The 25,803-nt window shown below is 40.1% G+C and overlaps 1 protein-coding gene across 3 annotated transcripts in view; it reads left to right on the top strand.

The window, feature by feature from the left end:
* Positions 1 to 25,803, top strand: part of iqsec1a (IQ motif and Sec7 domain ArfGEF 1a) — a 116,835-nt gene that overhangs the window by 8,280 nt on the left and 82,752 nt on the right. For 2 of the 3 annotated variants that reach the window (XM_042492362.2, XM_042492367.2), the window contains exons 2-3: positions 13,613 to 13,642; positions 24,758 to 24,865. In XM_042492362.2, the coding sequence (XP_042348296.1) occupies positions 13,613 to 13,642; positions 24,758 to 24,865 (138 nt within the window). The remainder of the gene's footprint in view (positions 1 to 13,612; positions 13,643 to 24,757; positions 24,866 to 25,803) is intronic. The other variant, XM_088082007.1, reaches the window with a different exon arrangement.

Genomic DNA, 25,803 nt, shown 5'->3' with positions numbered 1-25,803 from the left:
GGCAATGCATACAGTGTATCCATATTCTGTGAAGTGAAGTTTACATTCATTGCACATATTCAGCTGCGACTGGAGTATAATTGCTTTGATGCTCAACCTGCTCAACCCACAGTTAAATGTGTTTGACAGGTTAAAGCAGCTGCAGGATTATGCAGAAAGGAGTTTTTGATGGAAGATGATTGTTCAAAAACATGTGTTTGGTATTCAGAGCAGTCATTCGATTAAGTATATTAGTGTAATATATGCCTGTTTCACAGCTGTTTCTGGGGTTTGTTTTTACTTATAAATTGGATGGATACTTATTTTGTTTTAAAGTCAGTTAAGTCTCATGGGTTTAATGCATCCTGAATAAATGTTGAATATCACTCAGTATGTTTACATGATGTTAGAAAAAGTTGAGTTATTGTGTTAGTCAGACTAAAACTATACTTAAAATAAATGTAAACCTGTTAGTCTGACTGAAATCATAATAATAATAATAATAATAATAATAATAATACATTTTATTTATTGGCACCTTGTAAAACAACATACAGTTAAAAGCCAAAAAAAAAGTTCAAGTTTAATAACAATGGTCACGTGGAATAAGCAAGTCTACAAAGGTTTGTCTCTGGCAGGATTAAATTAAATTGGACTAGGTGTTCGGCAAGTTCTCCTTGTCGGCCTCCCTTGATGGTAAGGGATGAGGACTGTTTGTTACTTGTTATGTTACAAGAAATTTAGGGATGTCATCTTTGTCTAGGGAAAATTAATGGACTTTTTTTGATATTTAGTAGACCAAAAAAATCTTCAGATTAATCAATAATTGTTAATTGCACTTAACAGTTTTGAAATACTGATGAAATTTGATGTAATCATATGGAGAAACTCCAAAAACAAACAAACGTGAGTTTGAAATCTAAAAAAAAATATATATATATACAGACCTACAATATTTAAATTGGTGACAGCATGTAGACACCTGCAGAATTACAAATTAATATTACGTGGTGTTTTTTGGAATGATTTCAATTTTCTGTACTTGTGTCAAAATGGTATTTCAGTAGATTTAATTTGTTTCGTTACAACATGGATGTGGTCTGTTGCACAGTGCACATATGATGAGTTTGGAATCACGCCAGAGGAGTTAATAGTCATAGGAGCTGATCAATAGATATTGAAGTTTTTGATAAAGGTTCTTTAAGGTTGGTGGTTTTATATCGCCTTCTGTTGTGGTTGCAGTGACGGTGTTTTGGCTTCTTTACTGTAATATGCTGCCAAAGAAAACCTCATCTGCCCTCACTAAGTCCCCTGAATGGAGCCTGTACACTGGAGATTGGCAAGTTCATAAATAGTTCATCCCTAGCCAGCGTAATGCCTTAAGCATGTGTTTTGGGACCCCTCAGCAGAATATAATAGCATGGTGGAGAAAGCTGTTTCTTGTGGCTGCCGGCGTCTACTCATTTACCCTGCGATCTGCTGAACAATCAGTGTGCCAAACCAAATTTACGAGCACATGAGCTCCCTCTCTCCAGCAAAGCCCCCTCTAATGAAATACCCTGCTAGATTAATGTCCACGCAGGGATGATTTGCATTCAGGCCCACCTATAAATCTCAAGCAATGGCCAAAGACAACTTGCAACTTGCACTCAAAATCAAAAGCAGGCTGCCTTCATCTGTAATGGACTGTCCCTCCTTGTATCTCAGTGTGGCAGCAGTCGTGCTGGAGGAAAGCCAGGCACCGCTGACCTCTGGCTCCCTTAATCAGGCCCATTAAGACAGAGTTTAGTTTGGTTTGTGTCCTTTTGATGTAGCTGGTTGTCCCACGAGGAAAGATAATGATGACTTTAACGAGCTCTGTTACCTCCTGATGGTAGAGGCCACACGGGCGGTCGGATGGGACAGCTTCGTGAGAGTCAGGCCACCATGTTATTTTAAATCACCAAACTCAACTCTGCACCACTGCCTCAGTTTGATTTAACTTTTAACAAGCAAGGAAGTTAGACAAAAAAGTCCTGCTAATAATCCCTGCGACACATCATGTTGACAAACTCTACTGTGGTTGTGCACGTGCAGAATAATAAAGCTTTATTTCAGATGTCTTTTTTTAAAAAAAACGAACCTTTAAGATTGCGATTGCTCTCTGATTCCTGATTCTTAGCTCAGAAGGTCAGCATGGTGTGAAAGCATAGCCTTGTGCCTCATTTGCATTTTGCCTGTACGATCTGCAAATAGGAACTTGAGGGATAAACAACCACATACTTGTGTAACTAAGATGTGTTGATAGACGGCTTTAACTAAAGCTCCAGTCTGTGATCACTGTGACGCAATTGTGGATTCAGTTGAATCTACATGGTTTTCATTTTGGTGTCAACCAGTTTAGTTGAGTCTAGAGTTTAGAGATGTTCCTCAGGACTAATGTTCCTGAGATTTCAATAGAAGTTAAAACTTAGACCTGCTGATGTAAAAGTAAGAAAACAATCAAAACAAAGAACAAGTCAATCTAAGTGGTTAAACATTTCTGAAAAAATATTGTGTTTAAGAGACTTTGACATCATTAATCAAATGTTTCAAGAGCCATTTTGTGTTTTAAATGCCACCTAAATGAGTGCCAACCTGCATTATGAACATTGCACAAAAGATGACAAAAACTCTTTGCAGGTTCGGGGAGTAAACGTCGTATCGGTATGCCAGTTTACTCTGACAGTCTCCAAATGTTATCGGACCAAATGAATCGAATTCTGATAGTAAATGACTCATTTTGTGCAGGTTGTGATGCTCAAAAAATATTTTCACTGATTTACAGACATCTCTTGCACAATATAAGTCTATGGAAAAAGGTCTTTTTGGGCCACATGGTCTCACATGATGGACTCAGAGGTTATAATTCCACTGTTTGGCTTCTGTGTCAGATTGACTTCACAGTCAGGCACACTTCCTGGGGGCCTGGCAAAGGCAAGAAAGAAGAAGATTGCTAACAAAGATAGAAACGATGTGCGCACAGCACATTTGGGTGAGTAACACTTTATGTTAACAGAATTAAAATAACAGCATAGTATGTTATAGAAAGCTATGTTCTTTGTTACGTTGCTTTAATGTTTCCAAATGCTACAATTTCCTCATGAAATACAAGGAACACATTGCCTTTAAAAGTATTTACTCAGTTTATTTACATAGTTGGGGTTTTTTCTTAAAAAGAAAGCAAACACAACTGTCTGTGATACACATAACACTTCCTAAAATGTTCTCAGATTTCCCTTTTTTTGGCAGTTTGTGAGAACAATCCAAAAGAGTCTAGCTCTTAAATGTATTCAGAGAAATTTAATGCACACTTTGTTTACTTCACACCCTTTTTACTTCAAGATAACCAGCACTTTAAATCTCTTCCCACCCTCTTTTATCATTACAAACTGTGATCAACACTAAAGCGGCACACTTGGATTGGCCACGAGGCCAAAGTACAGTCGCTTGTTCATTCTTTATTTCTTCACAGTTGAACCAATTATCCGCCTTGCAGCTGTCAAAACCAGCTGATGCAGCAGCTGAATCGAAGGCAATTTGTAGCATAGTACCTGTGGAGAGCTGTTTGAAAGGCTGCCACTAGTTTTCTGCCAAGTGGGAGCGCGGGTGTGTGTGTATGTGTGGATCGCGGACGAGGTGGAGGCTGAGTCAACAGCTAAACACAGATGAGGAGCTGCTGCTCACACATCTTCTTAGTCATCATGGGTAGATGTCAGACACGGACTCCCTCACAGCTGGCTGGGCCTTTGACAGCTAATATTTGTGCTGAAAATTCTGCACAAAGAAGCTTGGAGACAGTTTTCGCTGATTCTTGTGTCTCGTTTGTGTGGTTTCTAACACAGCTGACATGTCTGCCTTCAGCTGGCTGAGTGAGTGACTTGCAGGATTCAAAGTTTCTGTTGCTTCCACTCTTACAGTAGGTGTTGCACTACAACCTGCGTGTTTGCACTCTGGCTGCTGGTGTGTGCACTGCTGTTTGTGTTTTGTGAAACCCTGGAGATTTCGAGGGCTGATCTAAATCCAAGCAATATGTTCAGGAATGCAGCCAGAGTGAAAGTTTTCTGGTATCCAGCTCTCTGTGTAAGGTCAGGTGCTTGCTTGAGTCAAAGCTGGAGGGAAGTACAGTTTTCACAATGAACAAGTGTGTCAAGGATCTGAGATTCAGCTCCTGTTGAAATTGTATTTGCATTTGAAGTACTGAGAATGAATAGAGCTTAGTAAGGCATCGCCACTGGGCTTTTTGGCCTGAAATAACAGAAGATTACATTCACCTTGGCATGCAGAATCTAAATGCAGCTAAGGCAGATGAAATGTCTTCCAAAGGCTCATCAATAAAGGCACCGCTCCCGGCCTGACAACAATACTGATGAGTGACAGAGTCAGTATATCAACTCTAAAAGGTCCAGTTCCTCTGTCGGTGCATTTCATGCTCCCTGGCATTTGTCTAAATAATATATTGACTATTAGGACAACGTCAGATGAATACACAGTGAAAAATGACAGTGGGCAGAGGAAGCAGGTGGAGTGTTTTGTGTTTTGGTGGAGTTTTCAGTAAGGCTGGAATCAACCGAAGAAAATCTTGGTCAACTGAAGTTCTACCTACTCAACCAATCAGTTGGTATTTGGGGAAAAAAAATCTGTACGTTATCTTTAGATTAAATAATTTACCACAGTGCACTGAGTGCATTCTACCTGGTAATGTTGTGTGTCTACCAAAGCATTTTTCCCTGTCACAGAGCTTGACATTATGACTTGCTCAAGGCAAGCAGACTCTGTGTTCAGGCAAGTGGAATTCCCCGACTGAAAAATAAATGCCATCTCCAATGTGATATTATCCAAAAATGAACTGCGCACTGTAACGCTTTTCCACCTGAGCTGCGTGCATGAGTCCTTCACACCACTAAGCACTGAGCAGGACTGACGAGAAAAATGTGAGATATTTGGACACTGTAGAGGTTGACTCTGAGGCTGATGATGTTTGAAACAGTTACTAACGGTAACTATCTCTAACGCTCCATGAGAGAAAGAGACTTAACCTTTTGAAACCTGGCGCGTCATCACTTTTCTTGTGCTGCTTTCAGATATCACAAATATTAAAGTCTTTCAACCCTGAGCAAACTGTGATTTCTTTCAAAAACATGAGAAAAGGACACTGGACGTCTTCTGTGAGTAACAAATTGGAAAATTAGTAGATTAAGACAATTATTTATGAAGAGAAAAGCTATGGTAAAATGTGTAAGAAAAAAGCTAGGGACAAACTACATTTAAAATGATCATAATTACATAGAATTCTTTTTAAAACTTAATTTATCTTTTTTTGTTTGTTTTGTTTTGTCATTTTTAATAATATATTTACATTTTTAAATTATTTTTTCTTACTAATTTCTTGCCGATTTTTGGGTCACTCCTTCTTTCCTTGCTCAGTGCCTTCCTCATATGTTTTGAAAGAAATAATGCTTTTTTTCTTTTTAAGATTATTTTTGGGCTTTCATGCCCTTAATTGATAAGGAAAGCTTAAGCGTGAAAGAGGAGAGAGAGAGAGAGAGAGAGAGAGAGAGGGAAAGAAGGAGAGATGCAGCAAAGGGCCGAGGCTAGAATCAAACCCGTGGCCGCTACGGGAAGGACACAACCTCTGTACAAGGGGCGTCTGCTCTATCCACTGAGCCACTGAGCACCCCAAAATAATGCTAATTTTCTCAGGTTTCCAAATGTTAACCCAGAAGCCAAAATCAGCCATAGTGCCACTCCAGCAAGGGCTCTGGGGTGATCGCGTCCCTTTAGAGGCTTTGTAATCCAGCCTTGAACTGCAGTCTTTTGAGGACTTAGTGAAATAAATCCATAGGGATAAATCTGACACTGGACGTCTTCGGTGTTTATTTATCCAATTTTCCAATTAAAAATGAGAGCTGAAAAATGCTTAGCTTTGGGTAAAATGCTGCACTCATCGCTGTCACCAGCCGTCCAATCACAGTGGAGAAGGGGCGGGAGAAACACAGTAAAGTCTTACCATCGCGTAGGACAAATGCAAGTGCAGAACAACAGCTGTTGTTTTTCAGCAGGGAAAAGAAAGCTTTGGTGGACACATGGCTTCACTGAAGTAACAGCAGCGATCAGCACCAGTGAGAATATGGTCTGTAAGGAGCATAACAACCAATCAACCAGAAGTCTGCAGCCCTAGTTTCCAGCAATATGTAGAAATCTATATGTGTGTGAAAGTGTGTGTGTGTTAAGGACTGCTGGGGCAGACAGCCAGTGGGGTCAAGCACCAGTAGCTCCTTAGAGATACATAATTTGACAGCACCATGTGAAGCAAAGCAGTACAAAGGACTGGACTGACTCATTAGATCTGCTTAGCCAGACATATTTCTGCCTGTAATTAGCTGCAGATTAATACAGTTATATGAATGCTGCATGTATTTGGTGAGCTGAGGAGTCTAACACATGATGAATGTCCTTCATTTATGCACTGGACTGGGAAAAAAGTCCAAGTGAAGCAGACATAATGGCACACACGCGTGCCCTCATCAGACAAGCAAGAGCAAAATTTAAGCGCTTAAACAACGTTTATCTCGACTGCAGCGTTCTTTTGTGATACAAATGAAACTTATCAGGTACTGACAATTACTATGAAATACTACTCAAGAACACCAAGCCTCACAGTGTTCCTCTGTGGAACCTGTCAGTGTGAATGAGCTGTTATAGCAGACCGCAGGTTCAAGTCATTGATCACTCAGTGACATGGTTGTGAATTGAGGCCAGAGCCACAAAATTGCAAGAAGTGCTGTTGTGTTTTTCAGTAGAAAGTTTTGTAAATTCAGCGTTACTTCAGATGTGATTTATTCCTTTTCATGACAGCTCGGAGGGGGTTTGTTCACCAAAGCTCGAAGCGTTTCGCGGCTGTCACGGTTGCCGCCGAATGACACAGTATATTCAGTAAACCCAATAACAGTTTGGGTACGTTTGGAAATAACTCTGGTCTAAGCAGTTCAGTTAAGGACTTCATAAGTTTATAGTGGAATTCCTGCTGTTAGCTTCTTCCAGCAGAGTTAAAGAAGAAGTTCGGGGGGTGGGCAGCGTGTCCTGATGTGAAAATTGAACGATGCAAAATATTTAGCAAAAGGAATGTAAAATAAGAGAAACCTGTAATACAACAATGTTTTGCATGCAGTTGGATCTCGAGTACACACTTAAAAACCCTCCTCACTTGGAAAACATGTCATTAATCACACACCTTGGACAAACCTGTAATTACCTCTGATTTTCTCCTGAATTCAGGAAAGGAAATAGCCACACATTTATTTCCTTTATTGCCTTAGCACTCTGCTTACTTCTTACTGCCATAATAAGGGCGGTAATGTGATGAAGTGCTAGAAGCCATTTCTTCAAGGCTTAACCCTATTCAATATTTTACAGCGAAAAACAAATAATGGGTTTATAATTACATTGGAGCTGGTCTTTTCTGAAAGAGGCGAGGAAAGTAAAACAGCTTAGGGGGAAGTAACCAAGCTTTTCTGACACCTTACTTTGAAAGTACTGAAATGTTTAAACTGAAAATAGGTGACAAACAAAACAGTGACTCATGGGCCGTGAGATGTTGATGTGTGAATTATTGCATCTATGTGGTGTACAGTGTATGATGTTCCGGCTCATTTGAAGCCGGGCAGTGGAGCTATGATTAAAAGAGCAGACTAGTGCGTTTTTTGCAGTCGTGTCCAGTTGCACTTACTCTTGCAGAAAGGCAGATTGATAAACTCTGAGTCAGCATTTTTTTGCACTGGGTGTGCCCTCTGTCCGTTTCCTCCTTCACAACAGGAAACAGACTGTCCTCATTGCAACACAGCCACAGGAAAAAAAGGACACAAATGTACCATGCAAGCGACACACACATGGTTAAACACAGTTAGGGAAAGGGCAGGTTCGAGACACTGACAAGACAGGACATACAACAGTGTAAGATTTGGTTTAAGGAAGCAAACTAGGTTGAAGTCTTAATTCTGCCGCTGGAGATTTGGCTCCTCTTTGGGCCACCGTGGGAGAAACCAATCTCACAGCTTGTGGAGGCCTTCCTGTGGAATGATACCACCAATGGGATTTGGCATTTCATGCATTATTTAAAAGTCTTTGTGGATGCACCTGAAAGAACCTCAGTAGCCAGTGTTTCTGTGCAGTGCAGAGGGAAACGGTTTAACTTGCGTTCTCGCCTCCATTCACTTTTCCATCCTCATCAAGGTGATAGATTCTGCTTAGATAAAGCACTAAAATGTAGAGGTCATTAATTTCATGACTAGACAAATGAGCTTTGTCTACACTGAAAGCAAAATTAATGAATACTTCATCAATATGCCTGTCTCATATGATCATTCATTCTGAATGAGCTGTTTCATTTTGTATCAACCCACCATGTTCCAAGGTTGAACCAAAAGTGTAGCAATTTACCTCAAGTCCTCTGTATTAAACTAGTTCTGAAGGGAGGCAACAGAAAACGACTGATGACAAATATCAACTCTGTCAAATAGAGTTATGATGTCTGTCATAAAAAAAAAGACTCCATAATTTAGCCTGTAATAACAATGTTACATAAGGCTACTGTTTCAAAATCAAATGATACATTTATTAAGCAGGACACTCGCAACTAGGGATGTGAATCTTTCAGTATCTCACAATTCGATTCGATTTCGATTCTTGGGGTCACGGTTCGACTCAGAATTGATTCCCCATTCAAAATATAGGAGGTGCAATTTCAGGATCTACTCCAGTCTGTTTTGCCAGTGGCATATTATGTTATGAAAGCAAAGTGTGTATGAAATTATGGAGGTTTTATTATGCATGAGCTTTTTTGTTATACAAAACCTTTCTCCCAAGTGTTGGGAATCAGAAAGTGAAAAAATGAGCATTGTGATTATTATAGTAAAAAAAAATGGACACACCTTTCAAAAAAAGTCCCATTGTTTTTTTGTAGTTGTTTGTGTATCCCATTATCTGTGCCGTTCTGCAAAGCAGCTCCTGTCTGTGATGATGTAGAGGGCCAGATCACACTCCTGACACTTCAGAGAGGGCCCTGATCCTCCAGCCCGCTCTGCCTGCAGTCAACACAGAGCTTACATCCATGTGAGGCCCTGCTGCTTGTTACACTGTCTCCTGATTTACCCCTGTCTCATTACTATTATTATAGGGGCTACCAGAGTTTATTCTAATGCACGAGGCGCGACCAATAACACAGAGCGATAGATACAGTAGGATTAGACCAATCACAGTGCAGTTTGAGCCAGATGACGTATGTCATACGTTAGTGCACTAGCCCTTTAAATTTGCGTATGTACGCGTTAGCGGATACGAAGCATCGGATCGTCCTCCGATTGGTGGACAAGACCAAAACAAACCTCTGACCTCTCTCTAAAGGAATCATGGGAAACCAATATGGCGTTTAGCATCGATACTAATGTACTTTTATCATCGGAATATGGGTAATATAAGGGCGGAAGACACCCAATATCCGATCTGTCATTGTGGATTTATTGAACAAGGTCCCGTAAAAACACCCGAACTCCCGGGCTGGATACCGAGGCTTCTAAAAGCTGCGATACATCGGAGACCCTCTGAACGGCACAACCGGCAGCTTTCACTGGCGAAAAAAGTAAGACGATCCGACAAACGGTCTCAGGATTATTAAGACTTTTTTAAATGATACATTTTTTTAGAGGGTTAAGAATAGACTATACGCAGTAAATACAGTCTGTTATCGATGTTTAGGATTTTCGAATCGATTCTGAATCATTAAAAACGAGAATCGATTTTTCTCCCACTCCTACTTGCAACACAATTTAGCGAACTTTAGAGCACTTTTCCTTTCCGTTTAAACAAATGATTATCTGTCAAAATCAGGAGAAGGAGAGTAGAGACAGCTACGTCGCCATGTGGAGTAAACATACGCAGAAAGAATATATTTACTGCAACCAGAGAGATATGATAAGTGTTTTCATGGTTACTGTGCAATTTGTAGTCATTTTTTATAGTGCAAGAAATCTGCATAGGTCACTTTCATTTTGGTTGTTGTGTGTTTTGTGTAAACTTTGGCATTGTACGCTGCATATTGTTTCCATAAGTAACCTGGCAGATGTGTTAATGTTGTGTGTTGTGCTGTTGCGTGTGTCTACTGTACTTTGTTGTGTGAGGCATCTGCTCTTCTTGTGTTCTGTATTGTGGAACTACAGATGGAAATTAGCATCTTGCTAAATCTGGTGCAACCATGTTTTAATTTCTTGGAAATGATCATGTCGACGCACATAGTCCTTTAAATAAATTGAATACACTAAACTGAATTCAGTGCTAATATTTTCTTATTGAAAAGGTGTACATAATCAGTTATGATCCGACTGAGATTTCTCTGAGTCAGGCCAGATCGGACCAGTCCATTCTGGTTAATGTGGTTGTATGCAACATTTTTATTGTGATTATTAGTGGAATATTTGGTTCCATGTGGGTCTGTGGTGTCTATTGTCTGAACACTGTGACAATCTTGCAGAATATGCTAACAATCCAGGCATGACCCAGATAAGGATTTGTGTAGATTAGCAGTGGTGGCCTCTCTGCAGGACAGAGGAGCTGTCCAGGGTTCTGACCACTTCTTCATTGCTCTGGTTCGCACTGAGGAAGTACGGTTTCATGGCTGTGTACAAGCGTCGTAAAAGATAGACACATCATTCAGCAAAACATCTTTGAAAAATGGTTTTGGTCTGATCTTTTTTTTTTCAGTGATGCATTGTATACACAGCCAATCAATAGCTTCAGTAATTGCCATTGGATCTGAACTGCAGCATGTGTGTCAATGAATCTCATCCTACCACTGCATTATATTGACCCAGCTCTAGTTTTCACCTCAACCTAATTCCACAGTTGTAATGTGGTTTGCTCTAATGAAAACACCAGCACAGTGTCAAGTTTGTTCAGTGCTTTATGGAACAATTAGAAGATGCTTGGACAATAAAAAGCACATGTTTAAGTAATGCAAGAGATTCTGGAGTGAAGAGAACGGTGCACAGCAAACGCAAAAGAAAAACAGACAAGTAACTGAGAGTGATGAGATGGGAGAAAAAGATCACTCAGCCCAACAGAGAATTAGACGCAGCATTATACAACAGAGAGGATCATTATTTCTTCAAGCCAACCTAACAAAAAGCTGAAAAGTACAGCCCTTCAAAGAAGAACCTTTGCAGCTTCAGTACCTAATGGTATAGCTGGTTACCGTAGTGCCTTTCACTATGAATAGCTCATTGTTTTCTTCATGTGAAAAGTGAAAAAAAGCGACAAGAGTGCTCATAAATTAGCCCTGATGCAGTCGTGCGGGAGCTTTATTGCCCCTTAGTGCTGTGGTTCACAGAATGGGCTGCATTTTATTTCTCTGGTGTAAAGAGTACTTTCCTTGCTGTTTGAATGCCGTTTACTGCAGTCTGTTTCCAATAGTGCCTTTGAAATTTCATGATAGAAATGGAAAACAAAGAATGTATGACATGATAACACATGTGGGACCAAACATGCATCAGACTGATGGTTTGAAGGCTGTTTTATGAGGTCCTTTAACTTTTTTAAATTCTCAGAGCAACTCTGAGCAAGGAGGGGGCATAAACTTTTACCCTAGTCAGTAGGTATGGTTGAGCCCCAGATATGTGGCATTATTTTAAAAAACAATTTGTTAATTAAATTAAAAAAAGAAATCCAGCGGAAGCTAGATAAACTGCATCACATATGAGACTGTGAAATCTCTTAAATTGTTGGTATGATCACTCTACTGATGGAAGGTTGAGACAAACCCAAGTCATTGCTGCTGGACTGTTGCAGTTTTTCCAGTTGCTAAACATCTTAGCATTGTGATTACTGTCTGACATTATAACGTTGTGTTTGGTGGGCGATGTGAGCGCATGTGTAATGAGATCGACCACAAACATTATCCCTGCATGATCTAATGTGTAGCATTTCATTCACTCATTTATCAATGAATGTTTGAAGAATATTTCTTCTACCTCTTTGTCTTTCCACTATTTTCACATTTGCTTGCTCCTCTGCTTGCATGTAAACCTCTTAAATGTCCTTCTCCCTACTCCTAACAGTTTTCCACCTTAGGAGCTCGCTTAAGGGCTAAAATGTCATGTGAATATCCTGAAAATTGCATCACTCGGAGCCACACTTTGTACCTGAAAACTATGTTCCTTGATATCTCAGCTGATTTGGCTGTTATCAGGTCATTAAGGGCCGTTATCAGTGGTGATAAGCGCCATAGATATGGGTAAGTAGGGGCCTGCCACATTAGGTTGAGGCTTATCAGGCCATGAAATGAACATTTCTGCCAGAAAGGACTTTCAGCCAGCCCCGGGTGCAAGAGAGTCTGCATGTAGGGTTATAGGAGGGAGAGTAGAGTCAAACACAGGACTTCTACCCTGAAGACTGGGGTAAGAGCAAGATTTGAAACCAATATTTATGCCTAACCATGATCTTTTTCTAAACATAATCACATTGTTTTTGCACCTAAACCTAAGGAAGGTGAAACCTAGAAAACTGGTTACGACCATTGTGTGGGCTGACATCGGTCTTCTGAACCTACCTGTAAGTGTAGCAGACCCCTATTGGCCCATGTCTATGAGGCTTACAACCACAAAACCACATTACAGCCATTTATAAGGCTGATAACATCCGGATCAGTGGATCTTGTTTACAAGACTAATAAATATACCCAAAATGTCCAAGTCTCTATCTAAGCACTGTTAACTAACAATACAAGCTACAACAATGGGCCAGTCTGCACAACAGAGTTGCAAAGTGTTTTTTAAATGATATTCCTATATTCCACAGAAACACAGGAGTTTCCTGGATAATGTAACACTCCTACACGCTCATGTTATAACTGCAAATCTTATCTACTGATATATACTATTATAGAATCAAAAAGAATTTAAAAAAAGAATCAAATAGCTCCACCCACTTATAAACTCTATACCAGGACCCTGAAACTGAAGCAGCTAAATGGAACTCAGCCATCATTAACTTTGTTATTTACAGCTTTAATTTTCTCTCAAGCTTGACATGAAAAGGCCTATTCAGTAGCAGCAGCAGTGTTTGAGATCACCCTTTTTCCACCCTTATTTTCTTACATTAAGGGGCACAATGATAGAAACTCCACTCAATTCAATACCATACAGCCACTATTTATGTCTCCAGAATGGTGATAGAGTTTAATCAGCACCAAAGCACAAAAAGAAAGCTTTTTGTATCTGCAAAGGCAAAATGCTGCATTTATAATAACCACTGCATTGCCACAGGAGACAGTTACACACCCAGTAGAATATCAATGTATAATTTCCTAAATGTCACTGGGTTATAGCTGGAATTAGAAGTGTGACCATTTCTTAGGATGCCACATTGATCTGCTCAAAATTGTCACACTCCTCAGTCCCAGATAGCTAAACCTGACTGCTGTTATGAAGTTGCTGAATCAAGTGATGGTGGTCAGTGAGGCGTTTCGTTACTGTACATGTCTTTAGCTGCATTACTGACATACTGCAGCGTTCTTCATTCCACCTGCTCAACAAAATCAATGACCCAGTGTTTTTCTGTCTTCCAGGTCTGAATGTGACTCCTCAAGAATGGTCAGGTATGTTAATGGTGCTTATATTCACCTGCTCTGGATTCAACGTCTGCCTGCATTTTTTGTAGATACTCTCTCTTAAAACACAATCTCTCAATCCTGTGCCTCTTGGTTAAAAAAAGGCTTTGGTGAAGACGCGGTGTTATGTAAGTCTTTCGATTTGAGTGTGCAAAGCTGAATATCCTGGCATCATGGTGCGAGCCAGAGTGAGAGGTTTTCCTCAGTCTGAAAGATTGAGGCGGGCCTGATGTGGTGTTATTGGTGTTTGTGGATATTACAGTGTGGAGGAAATGATGAGATTTCATGTCAAGTGCAGTCCAAGGTCGCATTCCTCTGTTGTTAGCTTGTACACTGTTTGAGCCTCAGTGGCTGGAAATTTGTAGGGGTGTCTCTGCTGAGTTAAGATGTGGGCTGATTTAAAACTGTAACGTGAATCCATCATCGCTGTGAACGCGGCTAAGAAATATTGCTTGCGTGTCGAGAGTAGATGGGCTTCTCTCGGTGGTAAACACACTCCTTATCTGCAGCTTCTCTCTTTAGGGATGCCTCTCAGTGGGATCCAAACAGCCTCTGTAGCTGTGTATTAGGAGCCGCCAGTGTCTAGACAAGTTGAACGAAGTGTAGTGGAGCCTGTCCCGTGTTTTAGTGAAAATTTTTCAGGCCATGTCTGTTCTTTCCTTAGGTTCTCGACTGTCTGCGCTCCCCAGGCCACTTTTATTCTGCTCTAAATGTACTATAACAAATCTGAAGCGATTCCACTGGGCCACAGCCTGTAGATGTGTGCCAGTCTTTGTCTTTGTACCATCACAGTAAATGTGTGTGTGTGTGTGTGTCAAATAGAGATGTGCATGTGAAGTTTGTCTGCCACTCAGAAGCATGCCCACCAACAGCAGTGTACAAAAGGAAAGAAAAAAATCCTTGCAGAAAATAGGTTATATGAAATTCTAATATAAATAGTTCGGTTGAAATTCTTGTATCAATATTTAATAGTTTTCTTTGGTTTTAGGGTTAAAGGTAGGTTGGGTTATATTAATCACACTCAAAACACTCTGTAAGCTGTAATGATTTTAAGATTCAGAAGTTAGGAGAGTGTTTTTACTTACAAAACTTTGCCTCAGGTGAAATTGCTTGAGGACAAAAGAGGGATTTTTCTGAAATAACAAACAAGCCAGTGTTTTCAATTATGTAAGTCATGAAGTGTTGTTTCACAATAGACAATTATCAGTCAGCCTTACTACCACATACAGTATTGATAATTCCAAATTGGCAACAAATGTTTAATGAAAATCATTCAAAAAAAGTTTTTGTTTACACTTTATTTTTTCACCTTTGAAATTTGGCATCATGATCTTAGTCTGACATTGCCAGACCAAATTGTAAATGTAAAGTGATCTAGAATCTCCCAGTTCATATTCAGTTTCCAATAGGCATTATCAACGGGTTATTCACGTTAAAGTAGCAGCAAGTATCTATTTGCTATGTGGAGTAATGCTGTCCTGATCAGAGAGTGGAGCCACGCTCCTTCTGCGTGTGTTGTAATAGCTTCTCGGTTGTTGTGGTAGATGGTCCGGTCACATGTACGTGCATTTGAGTCCCTGTGTGTGTAACCCACTGGCTGAGTCATCGATGCCACCCTGCACTGTGCTTTTATGGTGGTCACTGCTGACAAGTCTGTCCTGACCCACAGTGCTGTTGTAAAAGCTCAGCATCCGCACTCTTGTTCACACCTTTAGCTCTGTCAGCTCTGCTGCAGTTGTTTGCAGTGCTAGCACCGTGAGCTGCTAGCTCCAGCTCAGCCACCTCCATGTAAAGATTTGTGCGCAGACAATCTGAATTAGACTCTGAATCATAGATAAGCTATAAATGTTGTATATAGCTCTTTTAAACTTTTGCCAAATCATGTCGAAATACGGCAATCACATAAAATCAAGAAAAGCTTCAATTGCTGTTGATTTTTCTTCTTTTAGCAAAAATTTCATTAAATACTAACTTGATGGCTTCAACAGAAAGTTCCACAGAGGGTCTGGCAATATAAAGATTCTATATCGCATCAAGATATAGATTATATATCATCTTAGATATTGGATTTTGTTATATCGTGATATGGAATGGTTTTGAGATATATTGAGGTGTTTATTGTGCATCGAGATATAGCCCTAAATTATCGCAACATCATTTTCAGCCCATATCACCCAGCCCTAGTTCCACATCAGCTGCAGCCATCTTCGTTGCTTCGTGCTTTCGAAAATGCCTCAGTGATGCTCCTTTATATGATCATTTAAAACGCATCCCATATTGGATAACCTGTTGTGATTGGCCGGCATGTCTCAGGCCACTTTCCATAGTAGATGGGGACCAGGCGCATCTGCAAATGAAACATTAGCTCACAAATGAGTCTGTGGCAATCATGATGTGGCTGACACCAGTGCAGTGTGCTGTATTGTACGGTAATGTACAGTATTTTGATATAATGCTCTCTGTTATCACCCAGTCCACTGTAATGAAAACTGACTGAAAAAATCATTTTCCATACCTAAGCAGGGGTTATAATATTTATATTGACACCAAAGAAAGTTCTCTTTGTTTACATGAAATGTATTTTTTGCAGGTTCTCACGGGTGCTGCTGCTGCTGCTGCTGCTGATGGTAGAATCTAAATCTAAAAGCACAGCAGTAGAAATGGAGCACAAGGCTGCAGAGGCAAACAATCCCATCTCACCAAACTGATGCTTTGATGTGGTTGGAAACCCTCCAAATGGCAGCAGCCCTCTGCATATCGTTCTTGGTTGTGAATTTGGCCATGGTTCCTAGAATCTTCCCCTCATTAATATCAAGCGTGGCGTGCCAAGACAGTCATTGTGCTACTGCATAAGCCGAGGTTCGATCCCCACGTGCGCATCTCTCCACCGGTACATTTTGCATCATGTGACTTGTTTGGCAGCTGCATACATGAGTTGGATGCACAAACCATGATATTTCTGAATTAAAGTGATTGCTGACTTCTGCTCAGCTTTGAGAAAAGACATGATGGCACGGATCCTGCAAATTAGTGAAAAGCCTCAAGAGCAGCTCATCTTCTACCATGTCAGGTGCAGCTGGTGATGCTGCAGTAATGTGAGTCTGCTCAACATTTGACTCATCTCTATCAAGACAGCAAGGCTGAACAACGATGTACACCATGTTTTATGCAAGACAGATTGTAAAACAGTTTATTAAATTGTGTGTAAGTGGACGATAAAGAGGGACAAGACTTTACAAGTGGATGAATGAATCCATCAATAAACAGCAGTTAATAAAAAGATATTACATAATTAGACAATACAAAGAGTGTTGAATTAAAAGATTTTATAAATACATCAGTGCAATAATAATACATTTAAAGGGACATCTACAACAAACAATAAAAAATCAGGTAATACTGAAATAAATAGTGGATTTTAATAATTATCTCACACAAATGTAACACTACAGCCTTTACATGTGAAAATAAATGGTTATTTTTTTATTCTAAACCAGCATTTTAATTAAAAGGTTGTCTCCCCATTTACCTTTTTTTTTAAATTTGCCAAATGATTATTTACATGGCAATCTGGGGCTTTGCCGATTTGCCTGTGATGCAAACAACAGCTCTCAGAGAGCTGCTGTTGTTACGTCTCAATGTAGATCAACAAAGCGGTTCCCCTACAAAGCTGCATTCATTTACAACATGCTATAGAAAACAGGCTCATTAGCATTCAAGAAATACTACATTAATACCCAGATAAGTGCTGTGTGTCCTATATAGATGAATGAGTTTTTCTCTTCCTCCAACGCTGTGTTATGTAGTTAATTATGGAAGCAAAAACAGGTCGCAAGGATTTAAATCTTACGAGTAACTCGACTGAATGCCTGAATGAATGTGAAATGTAATCAAGACTTAGTTCTTAAATCTGGGGTAGGCAGAAATCTGGAAAAGCAAAAAAAGGTCAAATTGATATGCTTGTGCTTCATACAGTAATACCATGTTTCCCATACATTGATTTACTTAATAGTATTTCATTGTAAAGTTCCTTGTGACTAATCCACTCAGCCCATATTTACGCAGCTCTCTCAATGCAACAAGTGCCTGTTGCATAGAGAGAGCAGCTGTGCCTTGTTCCCCGCAGCTCCGGATCTTAATGTGTAACAGCAGCAACAGAAAGCTTGCAGATCTGGTGAGTCGAGGCTGTCTTAGGTTTCCGCTGGCTGGATTCAGGTTGCTGCAGCTGCTGACTGAGGGTGTCTCCGCAGCTGATGCCTGCTCTCCCCCTCGGTGAGGTGGTCTGTAGTTGCAAGGAAGGAGGCACAGGAGACACTGTGATTCCAGGCTCTCGCTAACGTCAAACCTTTGGCAACGGCTAGTAAAAAGCCAAAGTATTTTCAGCATTTACGCTTTGCTGATAATGATACATGTTTTATTGCATTTAATGTCAGAATCTCTTTTAAAGTCTCTTTTTGATGAGTGTGTCTTGCATTTTTGGGTTGCTTTGCAGTGTAGGGAGTTGCCTTTACAGAACAGTCAATAGGAGTTTTTTCTCTCTGAAATGATCAGTGATTGGCCAAAATATCTCGTCAATGGCTAGTTTCTCTAAACCCTGAAAGCAGAGCCAAGAGGAGGTGTAGAAGTCTATTGTTCTGTCAGACTACTTTAATTACAATGCCCAAAGTTTATTATGGGATTTTTGACCAGTGATGCCACAACTAAACTACCTACCCCAGCTTTAGGTTGAAAATGAAACTGAATTTACAGCAGTGAGATACTTGACTTAATTTATGTGGTTTGAATCCCTCTCCTTAAAATCCCAACTAGTTTCAAGTTGTGCAATTTTAAAGATTTATATATTTTTTTTGCCTCCATGATCCTGATGGAGCTCCACTACTTTTCTCCCTACAGACAATGGAGCAGTTAGCCTCAGTGAATTTTCTGTATACCATTGCCTCCCATGCATTCCCCATGAATACAGTATACATATCTCAGTGTAATTATTCAGCAGCATGACTTTAAAATGAAGCAGCAGCCAGTTCCAAATCGCTGTGACCATTGCTGGGAATCTCTATCAGTCACATGATTTATCTTGGTTCCGAGTTCCCTTTTGTATTAGAGCTCAAAGCTGTTTAAAAATCACTACAACTGCCAACACAGCACTCTGTTGACAACACACAGCAGACTTACAGTCACTTACATCTCTCACCCTGTTAATATGCCACACCATGTCACAAGTGAGCCCGGCTGTTTAAAATTTTGTGTGTTACATGGCTTGGTAGGTTTCATTATCATTAATAATGGAAAAGCCACTGAACTTGGCACAGGCGCTATAAATAAATAAGCCCCGCTCCCGAAGGATTGCTTTGCACTGGTTTGATAGAAGTTTGAGTGTGTGTGTGTGTGGAGAGAGATTGGCCCTGTCGGTGATGAGGGGATTATTCTCATACACACTCCGTGGCTAATGAGAGAGGAATAACAACATGGCGGTGTTTAATTGGTCTGCTGTTCTGTAATCAGAATAGATGGCTTCATTCAGATGTGATTAGAACCTGGGTGAGATAGGCAGGCAGGCGCTCAACAGCCTCGGTGACCTGCTTTTATTGGATTGTTCCTCAGTGAACGTCTGATGATAAGATGTTCTCCCGCTCCCTGATGCACTCTTGTGCTGCACTCATTCATAAACACAGACTAGCGCACGACGAAAGCCTACAGCAGCAGAGTGGTCCGACACTTTGTCGCACCATTTGCAATGAGAGTGCAGGATGAAAGTGCTCTTGTCTGCCGGTGAGCAGTTTTTGAAAGTCCATTTGTGCTCTTGTTATTTATACCTGCTTACTTGTGCTTGCTGAGCTCTTACATTGTGATGGATGGCAGCTGTTTAATTGGGAGCCTCTGAGAACAGAGAGGCAAACTGAAATTTGAAATTTTATTGCTTGGAATGATGTATCCATGAATTTGGTACTTCTGAGCATTGCACTCTCTGTTCTCATTGAGCTTGTTTGTTCAGTCTGGATGGGCTATATATCGAATATACTCAATGTATCACGGCTTGTTCCATGTTGGATATATACAACAATAGTATGCAAACATCAAGTATAAATTGCCACATCATTTTTTAAACCACTGGCATGAGATGTTTTGGCTCACACACACTCACACACTCACACACTCACACACTCACACACACACACACACACACACACACACACACACACACACACAAAGCGGGGTATTTGCAGGGCTCAGTCCAGACCGCAACTATTCAGTTGCATTTTGCGACCATAGAGGACCACTGCAATTTGCAAATACTATTAATATATGAATTGGAGAGCTGTTAGTCTTTTCCAGCTCACAGTGAATAATTCATCATGCTTAACAGCGCCCCTGTAATGCCGGGGCCACGCTGCATGTGTGAGCAGCACGTGACAAAAACCTCACCGAACTGTTGTGGCTGCCATGCTTGTGGTGTTCACACTGGCAGTGCTGTCGTGGCGCTGCTGCAGAGTTGCCTGCTGTTATAACTACTGTTAGGCACATTTTTCACTCTTTTATGAAGGCGTGCAAGCTACTGCATTGTCAACAACATGGTCATGCAAATATTTCACAGTAAAATGATTTAGTCAACAACCGAAGGGATTCTTTTAACCGAAATGTTGGTTCTTTATTTTGAAAGAGAAACAGGAAAGGTAGAGTAAAACAGATACATATGATTGATTTTGTCATGTCTGTGACAGATGAAAACATTGACATTGTAGTGAAAAGTGGTATAATGTCAATATAATTATCAAAAGACCATTTTTACTGTCTATTTTTTGCTGAAAAGTGTATGCATCACGCAGAAAAATCGATGAGACTCCTTTTCTTTAGATGTGCCGCTGAGCCCTACCTGGACCACGCTGCTCATGCAAGCAACCCTTCAAGGTACGGCGGTAACAGTTAAACTTTCTGCTAACTGCTAACATTTAATTGTTAATTGGAAGCTTAAAATTCAGGTAAAAAACATCAACACTTCCAGCCTAACACAAGCTGGGTCCTTCATAATAAAAGCATGGGTTCTGCTTTGATTTATGTAATAATAACAGTATTTTATTTATCTTAATATATGGCAGTAGCTACTTTACTTTATTGTAGCTGTTATTCATTTAATAATTTTGCATTTTAGTTTTCTAGTAGTTTAGAGATTTAAAAAATATTGAGATATATATATATATGTTGTGCATTGTGATAAAGGCTTAAAATATTGCAATATTATTTTAAAGCCATATTGCTAAGCCCTAGTTGAGACGTATACGACGGCCAGAGCAGCTTGCAGGAGACCTGCAGAAGAGTGAGTGACTGGAGATATTGTGGAGGAAAGCCTCAGCAGGGTCTGTGGCTTTTATTCCCTGTAATTCTCCACAGAGAGTTGAGGAAACAGAGAGGCAGGGATTATAAAGCCCCCCCATCCCTCCCCATTATTGTAGAGACGACAATGAGCTGAATAAAGCTTTGCTGGGCTGTTGTTGTGGAGGTCAAAAACCTCTCAAAGTGTGTCTCAAAACAACACCGGTAAGCAAAGTGTTTCCAATCAATTCAAACATTAATTCAGGCCGTCTTGTTGTTGTATTTGATGTAGAAGTATTGTGGGATCATTTACAAAGCAGAATGAAATGCCAAAGAAATTAGCATAAATGGGAGCAAGGAGACTGCACTCTGGCAACTTCCCCCGCTTCTAACAGATGAGGCATTCGCCGGAATAACGATAGAGCTGCAGTTTTCTATCTACAGGCAGGACATTACTACAAAACAGAACAATGTGGGGACTGGAGTGTGCTTAATTCACAGTGAAATCTAACCTAAAAAGAGCTGGCTGGTCCTCAGATGCACTGACAGCACGTGTCAGGGCAGCTGAACTGATATTAGTCTGCAGGGAGGAGAGGTGACGGTGCTGTGTTTCAGGGCCGATCTAGTGCAGTCTCTTCACCCTCAGCCAGCGCTCTCCACAGGGATCACACAAACCTATCGTCTTCTCTCGTCTCCTTTGCCATCTCTTGTTGCCATGGAGAGAGATGCTCAACTTCTGCGGGTATAGGACACCGAGCCTGCTTGTCTTTGTCCTTTTGCGAGTCCCCTTTGACTGAGCAAACTGGATTTCAGGCCTTAATCAGGCATTGTTCCGAAAACATTTCCCTCCACAGGAATTAAACAAAACACAGCGTGTGTGTGCAGTGTATGGTGAAAGAAAGCAAAGACAATGAAGGACATGGTTTTTAAGTCGGAGAACATCTCTCCCACGGTGCAAAGAACTGCCAATTTTTTTATGAATTGTGGGTGTTTGTGCATCAGTCATTGCACTGACAGGTCTGAAATGAGGAGTGAGTGTTTGACTCTGCAGCACTGTAACAAATGGAAGACAAGAAGAAAATTCAGACTAATCCAAGGTTCACAGCTCCCAACTCCGCCAGAGCAGAGACATTAGCATTTCTTAAATTAATTATTCATTATGCCGAAACAGCAGCAAATGGCAGCACCCAAGACACAATTAGCCATTGATATTACTCAGGCCCTCAGTGCAGGGTTTTTCATACAGAGCCTGACTACAAGCTGTGTTTGGGAATGAAGCATGCTTCTATATTTGAATGCCTTTACAAAATACATTTTTGTGAATTAAAAAAGTATCAAGTCTCATGGAAAATTATGACGAATATGGTTTTATTTGACTGGAAAATTAGCAATTATTCTTTCAACATATGTACATGCAGCTCTCATAAATCAAACCTGCTATGGCTATCATTACTTATAATGATGGCCTATAGTGATGGGTTTCTGTACCGAGCCAGATGCGGCTTTTGATGAAGACCTCATCCCCCGAGAGCGATGGGTTGGTTTTTTGACTGCAAATTGAATGCCTGAGAAGACGTGCCTGGCCTGTCTGAGACAAGCAGCCCAGCTCAGAGAAAAAAACTTAACAAACAATAGATGAGAGAGAAACGCCTCAGTGGAAATGGTATCCAGTGGAAGGAGATGAGAAATGTCTGAGCAATGATCAGTAGAGGACAAAACCGCTTTAACTGCAGTACACTGAGCACAAACTATAAAGCCTCACAGACACTACAAAGAAACCATTCCCCTTTTATTTTCTTTGATCAACCCTGTTTTGTTTCTTTTCTCCCTAAAATTGTGACATAGTCGCATTTTATGAGCTTATTTTAAAACTGGCCAAATATAGAAATGTTTAAAAAAAGACCAGAGTCAAAAATAGATAAACAGGTATTTTTGGGAACAAAATCTGACAAATTAAAGTGTATGGTACTTAATTACATGTACATGAATAGTTTTCCAAAAGACATGTGGCAAGTTAATTTAAGTATTCACAATGTGTATGGTAAAAATGTCTGTTGTTACTGCAAAAAAATGTGCTCAAGTACAACCTAATCGCACTGCCAGATGCACTGAAATGAAGTCAAGAATACACTATGTTGTACAGATACAATAAGTTGTACTAATTGTGTATTGTAAATACATTAAATTCAATGTTGGTACATCCGCCAACTAGCAGGCTTTGAGTCTATTAATCATGAGCACAAATGGAAATATACTTAGATAACTAAAGTTAAGTTATTGTACTTTTGTACAAGGATTTGTGAATGAGGTCACACAAACCGGATAGCTTCATAGAATAGCTTTATATGTGAATTCATATTTAAAAAAACAATGAAAATATGTCAGGTTAAAGGGATATTTTGCTGATTTTTAACCAGCTTTGTATCATAACAGTGGGGGTAGTATGTGTAAATGAAGTGTGGTAAATCTCCCTGCTCATCTCGGTTTAAATTTTCTGTTTACATTAATGCATTTTTTATAGGCCATGCAATAATTATTGATCAGATGTTTGTTGTTGAATGTAATAAGTCGCCAGTCACCGATCTGATCAGAGGGATTGGTATTTTCCCTGACCAACGCATTTTTTAATAGATTGGGATCAGTTATTTTGCACAAGCACCCTGCCCAATCATTTGTATACGTCCACTGTTACAAAAGTGTCAAGTAGAAAAAGTAGAAACTCTTTTTTCTTTGTATAACTTAGGCAGTTGCACCACTTGAAGTGGAATTGATTTTTTCTTTTTCATTTTTAGTAAACTAGTTTTACTATAAGACTGTAGCAAGCAGAATTGAAACCCAATTTTTATTTGTTGTGACTGGAAATGTTAAAGTTTAGCTATTACTCTACTTTGAAGTGGAATTGTGATAATATTACTAATTTAAAGTGTTCTGTACTTTTGTTACAATGCTGCACATTTGAAGACACATTTTTCATTGTTTAATTTGTTACTTTGTTAAAAAAAAAAAAGCAAATCCTGCACTCCGATGAATTGTGATAGGAGCCATTTAAAATATTTTTAGTTTGTTTAAAAACCCTTAAGGAACTGTTTGGATGCAGCCTTTTTTCTGTTAAACTCTCAGTAATATTCACTGCATTGATTTTAATAACTTTAAAGTACTTGAAGCGCACATTGTGAAGCAGTCAGACTGGACTGAAATATGTAGAAACAAGCAGGGGCCTGTGGGGCAGGAAATGCATATTTGGAGACATTAAAAACTAACAAATAATATATAGTACTGTTTCAAAAGTAGTCATCATTTATATAAACTGTACATTACATGAGCAACAGTCATTAGGCCAAAGCACGCAAACGCTAATCTAGTCTTTAAAGTGTAATTTGTAAGCACTTTACAAGCTCATCTCAGCGTTGCTTTTATGTGACATTAGTGATGTTGTGTGTTATGGTGTGTGCTCAGGTTATACTGTGTAGTTAGTGGTTTGAAACCTCATGTTTCAGACCTTTTGATGTGATTTTTCCTGTAAAGACTCCACTGTTACCTTGAGGGAAGTACAATACAGGATTTCATATTACCAGGTTTGCTACACGACAGAAATATGATGCAGTTCTCTTCACTTCATGTAAAATGAAGTACACAAGTGGTAAAAACATGAAAGTCACACCACCCCTGTGAGAATGTTTTTTAAGGCAAAAATGGTTGATTTAAATGCAGAGAGGTCATATAACCTCAAAAGGTCTTTATCATCTGCCCTTCTGTGTCAGCTGTCTGAGTTGTGTCCTGTTTATTCCTCTGTAGGAGACATGCCTCCCTTCCTGTCGAAGTCACAGAGAACCCTGTGAGGTTGGTGTCTGCAGGCTGCAGAAGAGTCGACCCCTGCCGCAAATGGAAGTCAGCTTCCTTTGGGTACAGTAAGATGTTATTTTTACGACTATGTGCTTAATATTTGTCCCATGACAGCATTTTCAGCACCATGGCACTAAAGTCCTTTTCTTGTCTTACTCTTGCCTTTATAATGTCTAAAAGTCATCGCAGTTCATATTGAATGGCTGATAATTAGCCTTTCTGTGGCAGATATATCGGTTGTGACAGGTTGACGGTCGCAGACTTTGCAGCGTCCTAATGTTTGAGTCTTTGCAGCTGTTCTCCAGTCATCAGCTTTTATGACACAGCAGTTTCAGTGCTGCAATGTTGTTTTCCTGATGTGCACAATGAACTTCAGTGGCCAAATGCGCTGTAGGAGATCATTAGGCTTAGCCCTTAATGAAATATGATCCCTGCGTATAAGAGCCTCCTGCTCACCCATTAGCCTGTGCTGAGCTCGGAGCTACAGAGAGCTGCTCACAAAACAAGGAGAGATGAGTGCAGACAGCCGCATCGGTGGGACAGACTTAGGGGGCTTCAAAAGGCTGGAGAGAGTTTCAAAGACACCTCCTAGTGCTGTGTGCTTCATCATCAAAAAGCAATGTGCGCCTAATCCATAGCCCACTTTTGGCTCATGTGCAGCCCAAAAATAAATCCCAGTGCATAGTGGGAACGTGTTCTATTTTTAAAGAGCAGTGTTCAGAAGTTTCTGATGAGTCGGAACATCTGTGAGTTGTTTTTAGACTTGGGTAACGTTGCAGAAATGAGGAATTTGCTATTTCTTGCTGATTAACACCTCACTCATTTTGTGTTCTCTCTGATTGTCCCCGTGTGATTGTTGCGCTGTAAGTAATTTTCAAGCTCAGCTGAAAGCTAATAGGTTAAATGGATCATGACTGTAAACAAGATGATGGCTGTGATCGGCGGTTGATTGTTTTCCTCTCCAGCTCAGCAGCATTGTTTGCTTCTGTTTAGACTCA

Source organism: Plectropomus leopardus, chromosome 9, assembly GCF_026936395.1.
Source record: "Plectropomus leopardus strain MGB_pleo_1.0 chromosome 9, ASM2693639v1, whole genome shotgun sequence".
In the NCBI taxonomy this organism is placed as follows: domain Eukaryota; kingdom Metazoa; phylum Chordata; class Actinopteri; order Perciformes; family Serranidae; genus Plectropomus; species Plectropomus leopardus.
Note: the sequence above shows the minus strand (reverse complement) of the source record. Positions and strands in the feature narration are given on the sequence as shown.